At 39.5% G+C, this 13,622-nt stretch overlaps 1 protein-coding gene across 5 annotated transcripts in view; it reads left to right on the top strand.

The window, feature by feature from the left end:
- Positions 1–5,075, top strand: part of SPTSSB (serine palmitoyltransferase small subunit B) — a 36,380-nt gene extending 31,305 nt beyond the window's left edge. For 4 of the 5 annotated variants that reach the window (XM_045852111.1, XM_045852109.1, XM_045852107.1 and 1 more), the window contains one exon: positions 4,361–5,075. In XM_045852111.1, coding sequence (XP_045708067.1) covers positions 4,393–4,623 — 231 coding nt within the window. In that variant the 5' untranslated portion in view covers positions 4,361–4,392 and the 3' untranslated portion in view covers positions 4,624–5,075. Of the gene's footprint in view, positions 1–2,325; positions 2,451–4,360 lie in introns of all 5 variants that reach the window. The other variant, XM_045852110.1, reaches the window with a different exon arrangement.
- Positions 5,076–13,622: the final 8,547 nt, after the last annotated feature.

The following is a 13,622-nucleotide window of genomic DNA, read 5'->3' as shown; positions in this document are numbered from 1 at the left end:
TCTTACAAGGTATCCACCTCTGGCGTAATGAATGTTTCCGTGGCTCAGGTATCTGGGCACAACCTAGCTGAGCACCCTGTCTCGGGTCCTCGCTCTCACAAGGCTGCAATCAAGGTGTCCATCAGAGGTGTTCAAGCAAGAAATTTAATTTTAGAACAGAAAGCAATGGTCAGGCAATTAATTTGTGCATTTTTCAAAGCTCAAATGTATAGAGAAAAAAGTCATTATTTCTAAATGACTAATTTATTTTATTTATAAAGTTGAAAAGAGTATTAAGACTATTTTAAACAGATTTTCAGTACACAGTGGATTCTGAGTAAGTAACATCCATAAGAGAGCGGAGGCATAGATTTTTTCTAGACGATTATTACTCAAAATCATTTCAGCATGGCTTTAGACTCATGTAGGGAGGCAATGTGTCCATAGGAACTTAAAGCTTCATCCCCTCAGCATTCCCCTGTTAAAAACCTCTGGAGTGCCCCTCACTCACAGGATAAAAACCAAATACTTAGCCTATCCAGCCAGGCCCTACAGTGTTAGGCCTCACTCTAACCATTCCCTCCTCTTCAGTTTCCTCATTCTCCCAGCCTCCCTCACTAGATCTCCATGTTCCATTACCTGCTCCCCTTGACCACCTACCGAGCTCCTTCCCACCTCTGATCTTTGCAGAAGCACAAGCTGATCCCTCTCTCTTGGCCATTCTCCTCACCTGGCTACCTATTTCCCTGTTAGATTCACAATCATCCCTCTGAGCTTATCTCAAATATCTCTTCCTCAGAGATATGCTCAGACTGGATCAGGTTTCCCACAGCCTCTTATGATTGCTTTTTCCTTTTAGGGCATAATGTAGTTGATAATTATATATTTGTTTGATTGTTTGATTGCTACCTGTCTCCCCAACTGGCCCAAGCTTCCTGAGTGGAGGCTCTCTCCCTGTCTGAGCCATCACTCTCCCACGCTCACCCAGCACAGCCGGACCCTGACACCTGAGGAAGGTACTCTCATGCTCCTGGTCAGTTGCCTCGCACCACCCCAAACCCTTTCTAGATAATAAAGAGGAAGCAAGTGTGGGTAGCCATGAGTGAGATTTTTTTAAATTAGGTTCAGTTTTGAAACATACAGTTGTCTAGTGGGATGGCCTAAAAGCTCAAACAGTGAGAACTAATTTTCTGTGGAAAATCTCAGTTGCTTGTAGAATTTCTCCTACTAAAAAGATCACTCTTCTCTTTCCTCTCCTTCAAGACCAATGCTATTGGTCATTGCTCTTTCTGTGGAACCAGAGCCAGGAGTAAACAAACGCCGAGTTCCACCCACCAGGGCAAGGCATTTCAGTCCAGTTACTTAGTTCCCACTCTGGCTTTGCAGAAAGATGGGAGGCTGACTTTTGTTTTCATAAGAAAGTAAAACAACTTCAGTTGTGTTATCTGCTTATTTGAATTATCTTGGCCATTATCACAGATAATTATGACCTGTTAACACAGACTTTCCATTTTAAGATTTTGTAGAAATTATCCTTATCAGAAAGTGTGACTTATCAAAACCAAGCTATTAGAAGTCAACAATAGTGAACCATATCTTATTTAAGTTGAGACTATGAGTGATCTATAATTACTTTTTTAAGTTAGTTACTTGGCATTCATTGCTTTACTCATTCATTCATCAAGTATTTACCAATGGTCATCTTTGTGCCAGGCATTAGGATCGTGAGAGTCTCCTCAAAGGCTAAGAAGTCCACAGTATGGAGCAAAAATATCTTGCTTTACTCAAAGGAGATTCAAAGAAAGTAAGAAACACTTTCACATCAGAAGATAGAAATGATCTCCAAAAATTTTAGCTGTTATTTGAATAGCCAAAGTTATCAAAATGGACTTAGATGATGTGGCAACCATTATTCTTAGAGGCAAACAAAGCAGGCACAAAGGTCACCTTGTGTTCCCATAGAAACCTACCCATAGATACCTATAATGTCTCTGAAAGTCTGCAAAGTCTTCCCAAGGATCAGTTTAAGATAGGATGCATGCTCTTCTTTCTAGGATGATTTACACATGATTATAAGTTTTTTATCTGAGACTAAAAAATCATGTTATGTAGCTTTCAAAATTTCTGTATCCAAAAAAACAAATGACTCTCCAAAGGTATACTTTGAGCTTCCCATTTTTTTCAGAGGTCCCCAAGACCACCCACATGCTCAGTGACTCACTAGAAAGACAGGATTTATATGTATTATAAATCCTTATAATTTATAATTAATATAAATCTTATTTATATAATATAAATCCTTTTATATATATAAAATATATATATTTATATTTTTTTTACTCACAGCTATAGCTTATTACAGTGAAAGGATACTCAACAGGATCAGCAAGGAAGGAATACAGAGGTGAAGTCTGAACAAATCCATTTACAGGCTTCCCATTCTCTCTCCCTCTCATGAGTGGACACACCGGGTATGCCCCTTTCTCTACCAGCAAAAGCAAAACATGTACAATGTTTCTGCCCAAGGAGACTCAGAACCAAGCTTTTTATTGGGATTGGTTATGCAGCTACCCTCTGTCTGGCAATGGGCAAAATTTCAGACTCCCAGAATAAAGCAGGTGTTCACCATCGATTACAGTGCTTGCACAATCTAGGCACAGTGAATCATTTTTAACCATTAGAGGATGGAGAGAACATTCCAGAACCCAAGATCCCAGATGCCAGCCAAGGGCCAAACTTGCAAGTAGACCCTTCTAAAGATAGCAGTCTCGGACTTGTTATATTCTCTTCAGTACACAATTCTTTTTTTTTTTTTAATTTTTGTTGTTCAGGTACAGTTGTCTGCATTTTCCCACCTCTCTCCCCTGATCACACACCCACCTCCACCTTGGTTGTGTCCATGTGTCCTTTATAGCTGTTCCTGAAAACTCTTCCTCCCTTTATCCCCACTATCCTCTCCCCTCTCCCCTCTGGTTACTGTCAGGTTGTTCTTAATTTCAGTGACTCTGGTTATATTTTCCTTGCTTGTTTGTTTTGTTGATTAGGTTCCACTTATAGGTGAGATCATATGGTATTCGTCTTTCACTGCCTGGCTTATTTCATTTAGCATAATGCTCTCCAGTTCCATCCATGCTGTCCCAAAGGGTAGGAGTTACTTCTTTCTTTCTGCTGTGTAGTATTCCATTGTGTAAATGTACCACAGTTTTTTGATTCATTCATTTACTGATGGGCACTTAAGTTGCCTCCAGCACTTGCCTATTGTAAATTGTGCTGCTATGAACATTGGGGTGCACAGATTCTTTTGCATTGGTGTTTTAGGGCCCTTAGGGTATAATTCCAGCAGTGGAATTGCTGGGTCAAAAGGCAATTCCATTTTTAGTTTTCTGAAGAAATTCTGTACTATTTTCCACAGTAGCTGCACCAGTCTGCATTCCCACCAACAGTGCACTAGGATTCCCTTTTCTCCACAACCTCTCCAACACTTGTTGTTTATTGATTTGTTTATGATGGCCATTCTTACTGGTGTGAAGTGGTATCTCATTGTGGTTTTAATTTGCATTTCTCTGATGGCTAGTGATGTTGAGCATCTTTTCATGTGTCTCTGGGCCCTCTGTCCTTCTTGGAGAAGTGTCTGTTCAGGTCTTTTGCCCATTTTTTCATTGGGTGGTTTGTCTTCCTGGAGTGGAGTCGTGTGTGTTCTTTATATATTTTGGAGATTAAACCCTTGTCCGAGGTGTCATTGGCAAATATGTTTTTCCATATAGTTGGTTCTCTTTTCATTTTAATGATGTTTCCTTTAGCCGTGCAGAAGCTTTTTATTTTGATGAGGTCCCATTTGTTTATTCTTTCCTTTATGTCCCTTGCTCTAAGGGACATATCAGTAAAAATATTGCTGTGTAGAATGTCTGAGATTTTCCTGTGTATGTTCTCCTCTAGGCCTTTTATTGTGTCATGACTTATGTTTAAGTCTTTTATCCACCTTAAATTTATTTTTGGGTACACAGTGCTTTAAATCTTTTTTCAGATTATATGTTGAAAGAAATAGAAAATTCATGTTTATCTCTCTCTGTATACATGGCTAAAGAAAATGTGGTTAGTCTCAAGTTTTAGATATTATATTACTAGAATTATTACTAGGAATTATCATTTCAGATGAATGTTACTATTAATAATGTTGCTATCTACTATTAATTATTAGTGGCAATATTATTAATTTCTATGATACATTGTGCATACTTTGATATAATATTGATATTAACCCATTCAATGATTGTTAACCTTCTTTGAAACGCTTTAATATACTGGAATCATGAAAATCAAAGGAGATTCTTTTTTGGTTCCTTATTTTAGTTTTCTCCTAATCTGTTGCTTTCTTTAACAGGACAGACTTTCTGCAGCTTGAAGGAGCCAACGATGGATTTCAAGCGTGTGAAAGACTATTTCTCCTGGCTCTACTATCAATACCAAATCATTAGTTGCTGTGCTGTCTTGGAGCCTTGGGAGCAATCCATGTTCAATACCATCTTACTAACCATTTTCGCTATGGTGGTGTATACTGCCTACGTTTTTATTCCAATCCACATCCGCCTGGCTTGGGAATTTTTCTCCAAAATGTGTGGTTATCACAGTTCACTTTCTAATTGATCCTGTTTGCATTCTCCGAATTGGCATTCACATGTTTATGCTGCTTTTTTGTTCTAGCTGAATACTGTGTCCTTTTTCACTATCTGACCTAAAAAGCTCTCACTTCTCTATGCACCCTTATATCCTGCCTGAAATTTGAGATAGCTGTTTCTTTCGGTTCTTTTGTACACATTACATTGTGCATCAGACCATAGATAATACAATGGCCTTACCTCACATACCATATTTTCTCAACTTAAATAAATTTTCTTTGAATCAGGAAATTTCATATAAAATTTTTGTGGAAAGTAGGCTTATAAGAGACCTACCAGAATCATGTTTAAAATGCTCCCCTGATACCTATTCTATACTAAAGGATATATTTTTAAAAATTTGTTCATAGGCTACTGTCAAAAGTGTCATACCCTTGTTTACAATATAAAGATGTGAATAAATTATATGGGTCCCCTAAAGTATTGTTTTTTACTAAACTACTGATACCTAAAATTCTTTTACTTCAAGTGCAACAGAAGAGCCTGGAGGCAATTACCTCCTTTCAGACATGGTTCATGAATTGTTTCAAATGCCTCTAAATGCCTGGCTTTATAACAATTTAAAATCAACAATGTTGATTTTAGATAATCCAGTAAGTATTATACTACAAAATAATTTTAAGTATAGGAAACAAAAAAATATAATCAAAGTACATTCAGATGTGGTAACTCGTGATGTTGTCTTACCTTGCATGACACTGGGAGGGGAAAGAAAAAATAAATTGCTTTTTGTCTGTATTGTCACCCAGCAAAGGGGTAGCAGCCATTGGGCTACAGGAAGAAAAGCTAATAAATAGGCTGGAAGTAATATTCTAACAGCAGGAACTCAACAGCTCCAGTTAAATGTTTTGATATAGTGGCTCCTTTGTAGAGCAAAAATGAGATTTATTAAATTTCCTTCAAAGTGTTTATCTTAAAAACATTATAAGTTTTTAATTATGCTGCTGAATCATATGTGAATGCCAAAGATCAAGCATTGTAGTTTTTCTTTCTTCCCAATAAATATTAATGTTAATAATATTGGAGGGTAAATATGTAAATAGTTTTTGGACAATATTTGCACCTTTGTTTGTGTTATGAAAAAAGAATTTCCAAAAAGAGCTGGAGAGAAAGATGTTTGGCATGCCAAATTAACTTGCATGTTTGCCAAAAACAAAAAGTAAAAAAATACATGTTTTGAAGATAAATCAGATCGGAACATGTATTTATTGTTTTTGCAAAATAAAATTAGGTTTAATTTTATAAATAAAATGTCCACCTCCAGATTTGCTTTATTCCTCATATTATACTATCTAGGTGCTTATGTCCATATTTCTCCCCTAAATTATCATTTCTTACTAATCCAATGTGGCAATTAATCTTAAAATGGTAGGATACACCTAACACTTACCAAGGGTCTTTTCTGTAGTGAACACGTTTTACATGTTGAAGTAGGTATAACGTCTCCCAGTTTCAGGTAAGGAACCTGGACCTTGGAAAAGGTACATTTCTTGTTCAAGGTCTTTAGATACTACTGGCAAAGCAAGGAAGCAAACCCAGGTCAGGACCACCTGGGCCCTGAAATGTTTGTCACACAAAAGCCCATGGAACAAAAATGTGAGCAAATGAAAGCTGGTGGAATGGGAGTCACCAACATGGTAGAAAGTAGAACCCTATCAAATAAAAGGGGTAAAGAAAGGTATTAGGAGACAGCTGAGGTCAGAGAAACAGCTTTTGCTGCTTACCCAGTTCCTATGCTCACCATTTCTATGCTGTCCAGGCCCACATACCTATTTTGAAAGATTGTTTTTGCTTTTAAATATTTAACAGAGGATTCTCAGTGAAAGCATGAACTTGGATGCATTCCCAGTTCACAGTGATTCAACACCCTTATTACTACCTGGACCCCTGCTAAGTATTCTTGGAATTCAACCACAAAGATAATGCACTGACCTTCTTAAAATCCTCCTTCTATAAATAAGAATTAAAATAAATGTGAATAGACACAGCAAGCCTAATAAATGATATTGCAAACCACTGCCCCAGAATGTCACCTTAAAGGTAAGCATTTCCTCTAAGCAATCAAAATAATAAATACAGGGTATAAAAAATATAATCAAATATAGTTTGCTGGGGAGGGACAATCTGCAGAAGAGAAGACAGCTCTACCTGCCCTGCCTACTCTGTCGATTTTCTAGACTAGGCAGAAATGTTCTTTACCTTGACCATAGTTAGCCTAGATTAGAAACAGCTTTTATATGCTTTTCCTTTGCTTCTATTATCTGCATGCTTCAGAAATTATACAAAACTGAGAAAGAAGGAAGGAAGGAAGGAAGGAAGGGAGGGAAAGAAGGAGGGAGGAAGGGAAGGAGAGAGAGAGAGAGCCAAAGTTTCATGGTTTCAATGGGCTTGCAGTAACCTTTGTCACTCACTAAACCAAGTCAACAATTGCTTTTATCTACTTGTGTAACCAAATACACACACACACAACGCCAAGAAATAAGGCAGTTTGAACATCAAGATAACACTGGACAGTCTTTATTAAGTCATGTGTGCAAAAAGAAATCACAAGTCCATTTTCTACTTCTTTCTTCTTTTGTCACTAACTTTTGTCTTCCTCTCACTAGTAGAGTGTGTGCTCCTGGAAGGCAGGAAATTCAACCTTTTCTCTTAATCTCCAGTGTCCACCCCAGTCCCTGGTATGGAGCTTAGCAGATACACATCCTCAGGAACATAACAGAATGGCCAATCTCAGAATGGACAGTTTCCAGCTATTGACCAAAAGAGTTGTTCATTTATTTAACAAATTTATTAAAGTCAACTGTGTATTAATAGCGAGAGAAATGGAGAGATGGATAGATAAGTGATGAAGACAGCAGAGTAGAAACTAGGTAATAGGTATTCAGGTATTCACTGTAAAATTCTCTCTACTGTATGTTTGAAATTTTTTATTTAAAAAATGCCTACCATACACTATTCATTGAGCTTACCACTAGGAAACAAAAATGAACAAGCAGAAACAGAAAACTCCCTGAATTTATGGATCATACAACCCTATAGGCAAGATTACTCAAGAAAAAATAAGCAAACAAAATATTTGCGAACTGTGCTAAGATCTTATGAAACAAACAGCAAGAGTGCTGGAGAGAAAGCAACAGAGGGTTGGGGACAGTGGCACACTTTGGGGCTGGATTAGAGTAAAATGCAAATTTCTCTCAATGCAGGACTTGAAGCAGGACATCAGTGTGAGAGGGAGGTGATGTCACACTGCGAGGTGATGACATTGGTGACTATTGTGTGAGAGCAGATGGGACAGGGACCTGAGTCTCAGCAGGGAGACTTGATGCAGATGAGAGCTGAGCAAGGTGGCAACCTCGAAACAAGCTTACATGGTCTGATTTGATGCACATTTTGGGGACAGAAAAGTCTTAATGGTTGGATCAAAGTGGTAATTCCATTAAATGCACAAAATCTTTCTCTTTAAATATCTAACCCATTCAAAGGAAACATCTCCCTCACTTTAGGAGTTAATTCTAGAGCTGATTAGCTCTCCATAAGGAAGGATAGAACATTTTTGAGAGGTTGAATTAAACAAGCTTTATATATTTTGACTTTTTTCCAGCTTTTAAAGCTTCACCATATCTCATCAAGTTCTTATACTTCTGATTGGAAGGAAGGACTCCAATATTTCCCATGAAATAGAAGTTTATTCTCTAGGTACTTTCAATCATCAAAACTGACTAACCAAAATATCCATAGCACAGCTTCTCCTAGGGCTTACACTTTCCCAACATGCATTCAGATCTCAGAAAGTCTTTGAGGACAAACTTGAGAGTTTGGGTTCTTTTTGATTCATTCCCACACTATTATGCCAACAATAATAGAAGTAAGAGCACCAAGAAGATTTCATAGTGGATTAGCAAGACAATGCTGAACAATGTTTAATTTTACTTATTCCCTTAGAAATTATAAGGAAATAGGAGGCAGAAGAAGTTCCAAAATAAAATGATAGTGACTTTACTGTAGTAACAAAGCCTATTTCTGTAGCTTTTCTGTGAGCAGCAATAACATATTCCCTTGGCAATATTCACACTTCTAAGCCATATGAAATTCCGTATGAAATTTAAAATTCAAATTGCTCTTTTTTATTATACATTTTTGTTTCTCTCTAACAGAGGCATCACTTGATCTATATGTTTGATTGTGGGGGCAGGGGGTGACTGCAAAATAGAGGAGAGATCCCTATACCTCAGCCTCCCAGCCTCTGCTGGCACAGCCACACCCACAGAGGGCAGGTAAATTCCCTGGATGGCATTCAGTCCTGACCACTAGGACCAGTGACTGAGGGGAGACCCACGTCCCTTAGCTTGAATTCCCACTCAGTGATGAGACTGAAGAAAGGGGAGGAACCCCTACAAAGAGGAAGGGGAGAGAGGAAAACTGGGCGAGAGGAGGGAAGAGGGAAAATAGAAGAAAAAAACATTATCTTTTTGTTTTCTAAGTTTATACTGGAAAGGCCTCACTTCCAAGAAAATCACAATACTTCACTTCTGTCTTTATCCTTCAGAGAACTTCCCTGATCTCACACATTTTTTCCTAGCATGAGCCATATCTAAATTACATCTTGTTCATATTAATGTTTCACTTTCTTTTGTTAAAATAACTCACTTTGCCCAAGTTAAAAAAAAATCTTCTGAATAACCAGGCAACTGATTTTCACTCCATCCCCCCATGGCCTTTATGACTCCCCACCATGGCCTAGTTTATGAGGATCCCTCTGCCCCACACCTTCCCCAACCCCACTCCGTCACTATTTCTCGAGGCTCAATAACCTCATTGGAAAATTAGGGAGTGAAGTCTCTCCAGAGATTCTTCCAGTCAAAAAGTCTACAGTCTATGAAATTCTAGTGACTCAGCATTTCAGCTTCCCAAAGCTGTTCTGAGTTATTGATAGAAACCTGATGTTTCTCTGGCGTTCCACGGCCTTTGTGGCCCTAACACTGACCACCATTGCGTGGGAGAAAGGTCATACAGTCCATAAATAAAAACGAACAAGCCAACAAATACACAAAAGTCCCAAAAAGCAATCAACTGGTCCTTTGCCTGAGATTCAGGTGAGAAAAATCTAGTTCATTCAGTGTGTGGTGGGTTTAAGGGAGTGGCCTCCCTGGGGCATTCAGCTTGTATCTCAGTGGCCGTCCCAACTCCCTCCTCTGATTGTCCCACAGGCCTTTAACCTTTTCATGGCCCTCACCCTGCCCCCTCTTACATGCAGTGCAAGAAAAATTTACTGTCATTTTCTGCAAATTCAATTTTCACCACTGGATGGGAGGCACAAGGGATTGAGGGTGAGGAGGGGCAGCTCTGAGAAGAATCCCCAACAAGGGAACTAGTCCATGCCCTGATCTAGCCAACAGACAATGTATCCGAAAAATCAGTTGTCCTATGTAACCATGGAGTAGCTTCTCTCTTGCACCTTATAATGCAAAGGGGACACCATTCTCCCAGCCATGAATTACACTTCCCTGAATCAGAGAATGAACCCGGCTCCAAGGAAGGAGAGAGAGAGAAAGAAGTCTATTGCCCACATAAGTCCATTCTGCGTGGCTGCAATGTCAGTTCCCACGCAGGTATACGGGCCAGCACAGACCATGTTTTCTTTTCTTTTTGCCCCATGCATTCTTGTAAGAGCTCATTAAATGAACAGATTGATGAATAAATTAATAAATTTACCATTCCAGTTCAGGGTGTCTGGAGTCATATTCCAGACATGATGTGTCATTAGGATTTGTATCAAGTGGCTGATGCACCTATAAAGAGAGTTTTTAAAGTCCGAACGAGCAGCAAGGGTTTTGTTGCTGACCCTTCCTTGTATTCTCCTGCCTGTCCCTTCTTCTCTCCTGTTCTACATTGCCTCTCACAGCAACCCCCACGTGGGAAGTGTTAAAAAGGAGGAGAGTCAGAACAAGGCTAATTGATACATTTGTTACCCACATATCAAACCATGTGTTCTCAGCCGTGGTTATATATTAGCATCATCTGACAGTTTTAAAAGCCACCAATGCCTGGCCCTGCCCAGAACAATTAAATCGCCATCCCTGGAGCCCCCCGCCCCCTGCATGGTAGTTGAAAAAGCTCCCCAAAGAGATTCTAATGCTCAGCCAAGATGGAGAAGCTGTTTACTAGGGTTTCAGTGAATGCTCACTAACCAAGTCTCTAAAATCCAGCTTAGAGCTGGATGCTCCACTCACGACTCGCTCCCACTCGCTGGGTTCCCTGAACATGTCTGTGATACGGTCAAGGCTCCACTGTTTCTCTAGATACAGTTTTAATCGCAACAAACACGACTTCCCTCCAGCTCCTCAGGAAAAATACGGAACACCCTGCTAAGAACTGGAAATACTAACTAATTAAGAATATCACACTCCCCGCTGGATTTTATTCCATGTAATAATGTCTTCGAACATTTCATCATGCATCATTTAAAAGCAGTAAAATATCACAATTCACGCTTATGGGCATGAAGCTCTGAGTACACCCACTCGGCGGCCGATGAACCTGGTGGGGCTCCTTCATTTGCTCCCTGAGCACCAGACCATGTTGGAATAATTTGGAGCAGCCAGACAGATGGTGCCGCCAGCACCGCCGCAGAGCACTCGTGGCCGTGCATCTCACTGCAGTGCTATAGGGCATCTCGTGGGTGGGTGCCTGTGTCACACCTTGCTTCCTTGTGTTTTTTATTACATTCAGCTATACACTTTAATGTGATATATTTATTACATATATGTGCATGTACCATATATATGATAGTGCAGAAATCAAAAACCAATAGAGACTGGCCTTGAAAATTCCCTGAGCAGAGAGAATTAGTTTAGTCATACAAGCCACGCTTAATTTCACTTATTTTGCAAGGCTAGCTGGACTTGGGTCATTTCTTGCTTGTGCCTCTGGAACTGTTTCCCTAAATTGATGTGAGGTAACCACGAACCAATTTCCTATCATTTAAGAAAATTCTAATACAGGAACCAGTCACTGTGAAAAACAGTCACTGCCTCCCCACTAGATAAATGCTTTACAACAACACGCTCTGAGCCCTATTCCATGCTTCGGGTTGAGTGCTCTCAGTTCACAAACTCTCTTTTGGTGTGTGCACAAAACACTTTTACTAACTACTACTTTGGTGATTCATTAGTTTTACTTGTGTTATTTATAAACTTTTAACTGTATATATGCATATATATGTACACAAGCACATATATATACACAGACATATATATTAACCATCTAAAACTACACCAATGTAACTGGTGGCAGAAACCATTCTAAATAGAAACTAAGCCAACCAAATGATATGTGTGATAGAAAAAGAAATACCTGACATGTATGATGGAAACATAAACATTACCAGAAAGCAATAAGACCCAAGTTCTAGTTCTTGCTTCACCTTTCTAGGCTGCAGGTTTCCCTGCTATGAAATGAGGGACTCACTTGGGAAAAGGATCTGTGTTTTTATCTTTTTGGTTCCTCCAAACACAGAGAGGACCTCCCTGAGGGCCATGTTGAGAAGCACTCTGAGGCTGCATTAGCTCACTGGAAAGAATACCATTATCAACATGCATATAAGCATCTGTTGTGAGGCTGGGAGAAGGGAAGTAAAGTTCAGGTTCCACTAAGGCAAATACCAGAGAATTACTTTTCCAACCCAGTGCAATGGATGGAGACCATAGAAATAAAATGAAAGCAACTACTTACCCACCTTAACTGCTTATCCTTTCAGCCATATAAAAACGTGCACACACACTGGTGCACAGCTGTCTTTACCCAGCCACACGCATCCTGCAGCTCCAGTTCAAATTCTACCTCTTCTTCTAGGCCAACCACATGCCATGATAATAAATGGTAATTATGTAGCTTGTACTGTGTGTCAGGTACTGTTGTAAGCATTTTGCATATGTAACTCATTTAATCCTCAGAGCAACCCATTAGGAAGACACTACTTCAATAAATACTATTATCCCCATTCTACAGATGAGAAAAGCCAAGGCGTAGCTTGTGTAAGAGCTTTGCTCAAGGTTACTCAGTGAGAGAGGGCTAGAATTTGAACCCAGGCCATCAACTCCAGAGAAAATGCATTTAACCACAGGATGAAATGGCACCTTCTTCTAAACATCCATAGCAACCATACCCTGCACCATAGGTTTTAGGATTTGGGGGTTTTTTTTGGGCGGGGGGCGGGCGTTTGCATTCTATCATTTACTGACGCTCTGTGGTTGCAGGGGATCAATCAATGGGGTAAGCACTTTGAGATTTAGACAGGTCTTTCTAGTGACCATGCATCCTGCTTTGCCCACCCAGGCTTCTTGAGTGTGGGTGGAGACATTCAGGAAAGGCTTCCTCCGTGAAGTGATGCCTGAGTTACATATGAGAAGATAAATCTCAATTAGCCACATTAAAGTAAGCAATTAAAATCAGTTTGTTCACTGATAAATATTCTCCCTTGCCAATTGTGTAGACCCCAAAATACATCGTTTTGTAAATGGAGTTGACCATCCCGTCCCAAAACTCAAAACATTAAATGCCTGCAAGAATAAAGTTCAGTCTTTTTGTAACCATGGTAGCCTGTTTTACACATGAAAGGCTTAAAATGTCACTTCAAGGTGATATTCTTGGGTTATTTGGAAGGGAGAAAGAGGTTTAATAAAACTCTTGCTTAGGAGAGGAAAAAATATTTCATGGCACCAGGAAGTGAGGGAAAGAATTCCCTCTTACAGTGGAGAGCTTCAGACTCTTCAATAAATCGAAGGTAATGAGCCGATAACTCCATGTAAGGGAAAGGATGTTACGTTCTGGTGAGTTTCAGACAAATACGGACTGTTCCCGCTTATACACTCTGAGGCCCAGTTTAGGGATGGCTGGGCTAACAGGAAAGCACACTGATCAGACAGAAAATACAAAGGGACCACATTGGAATCCTACTTTCATTTGTTT

The sequence above is a fragment of the Phyllostomus hastatus genome, unplaced genomic scaffold, assembly GCF_019186645.2.
Source record: "Phyllostomus hastatus isolate PE091 unplaced genomic scaffold, TTU_PhHast_1.1 phas_contig_86, whole genome shotgun sequence".
Taxonomy (NCBI): domain Eukaryota; kingdom Metazoa; phylum Chordata; class Mammalia; order Chiroptera; family Phyllostomidae; genus Phyllostomus; species Phyllostomus hastatus.
Note: the sequence above shows the minus strand (reverse complement) of the source record. Positions and strands in the feature narration are given on the sequence as shown.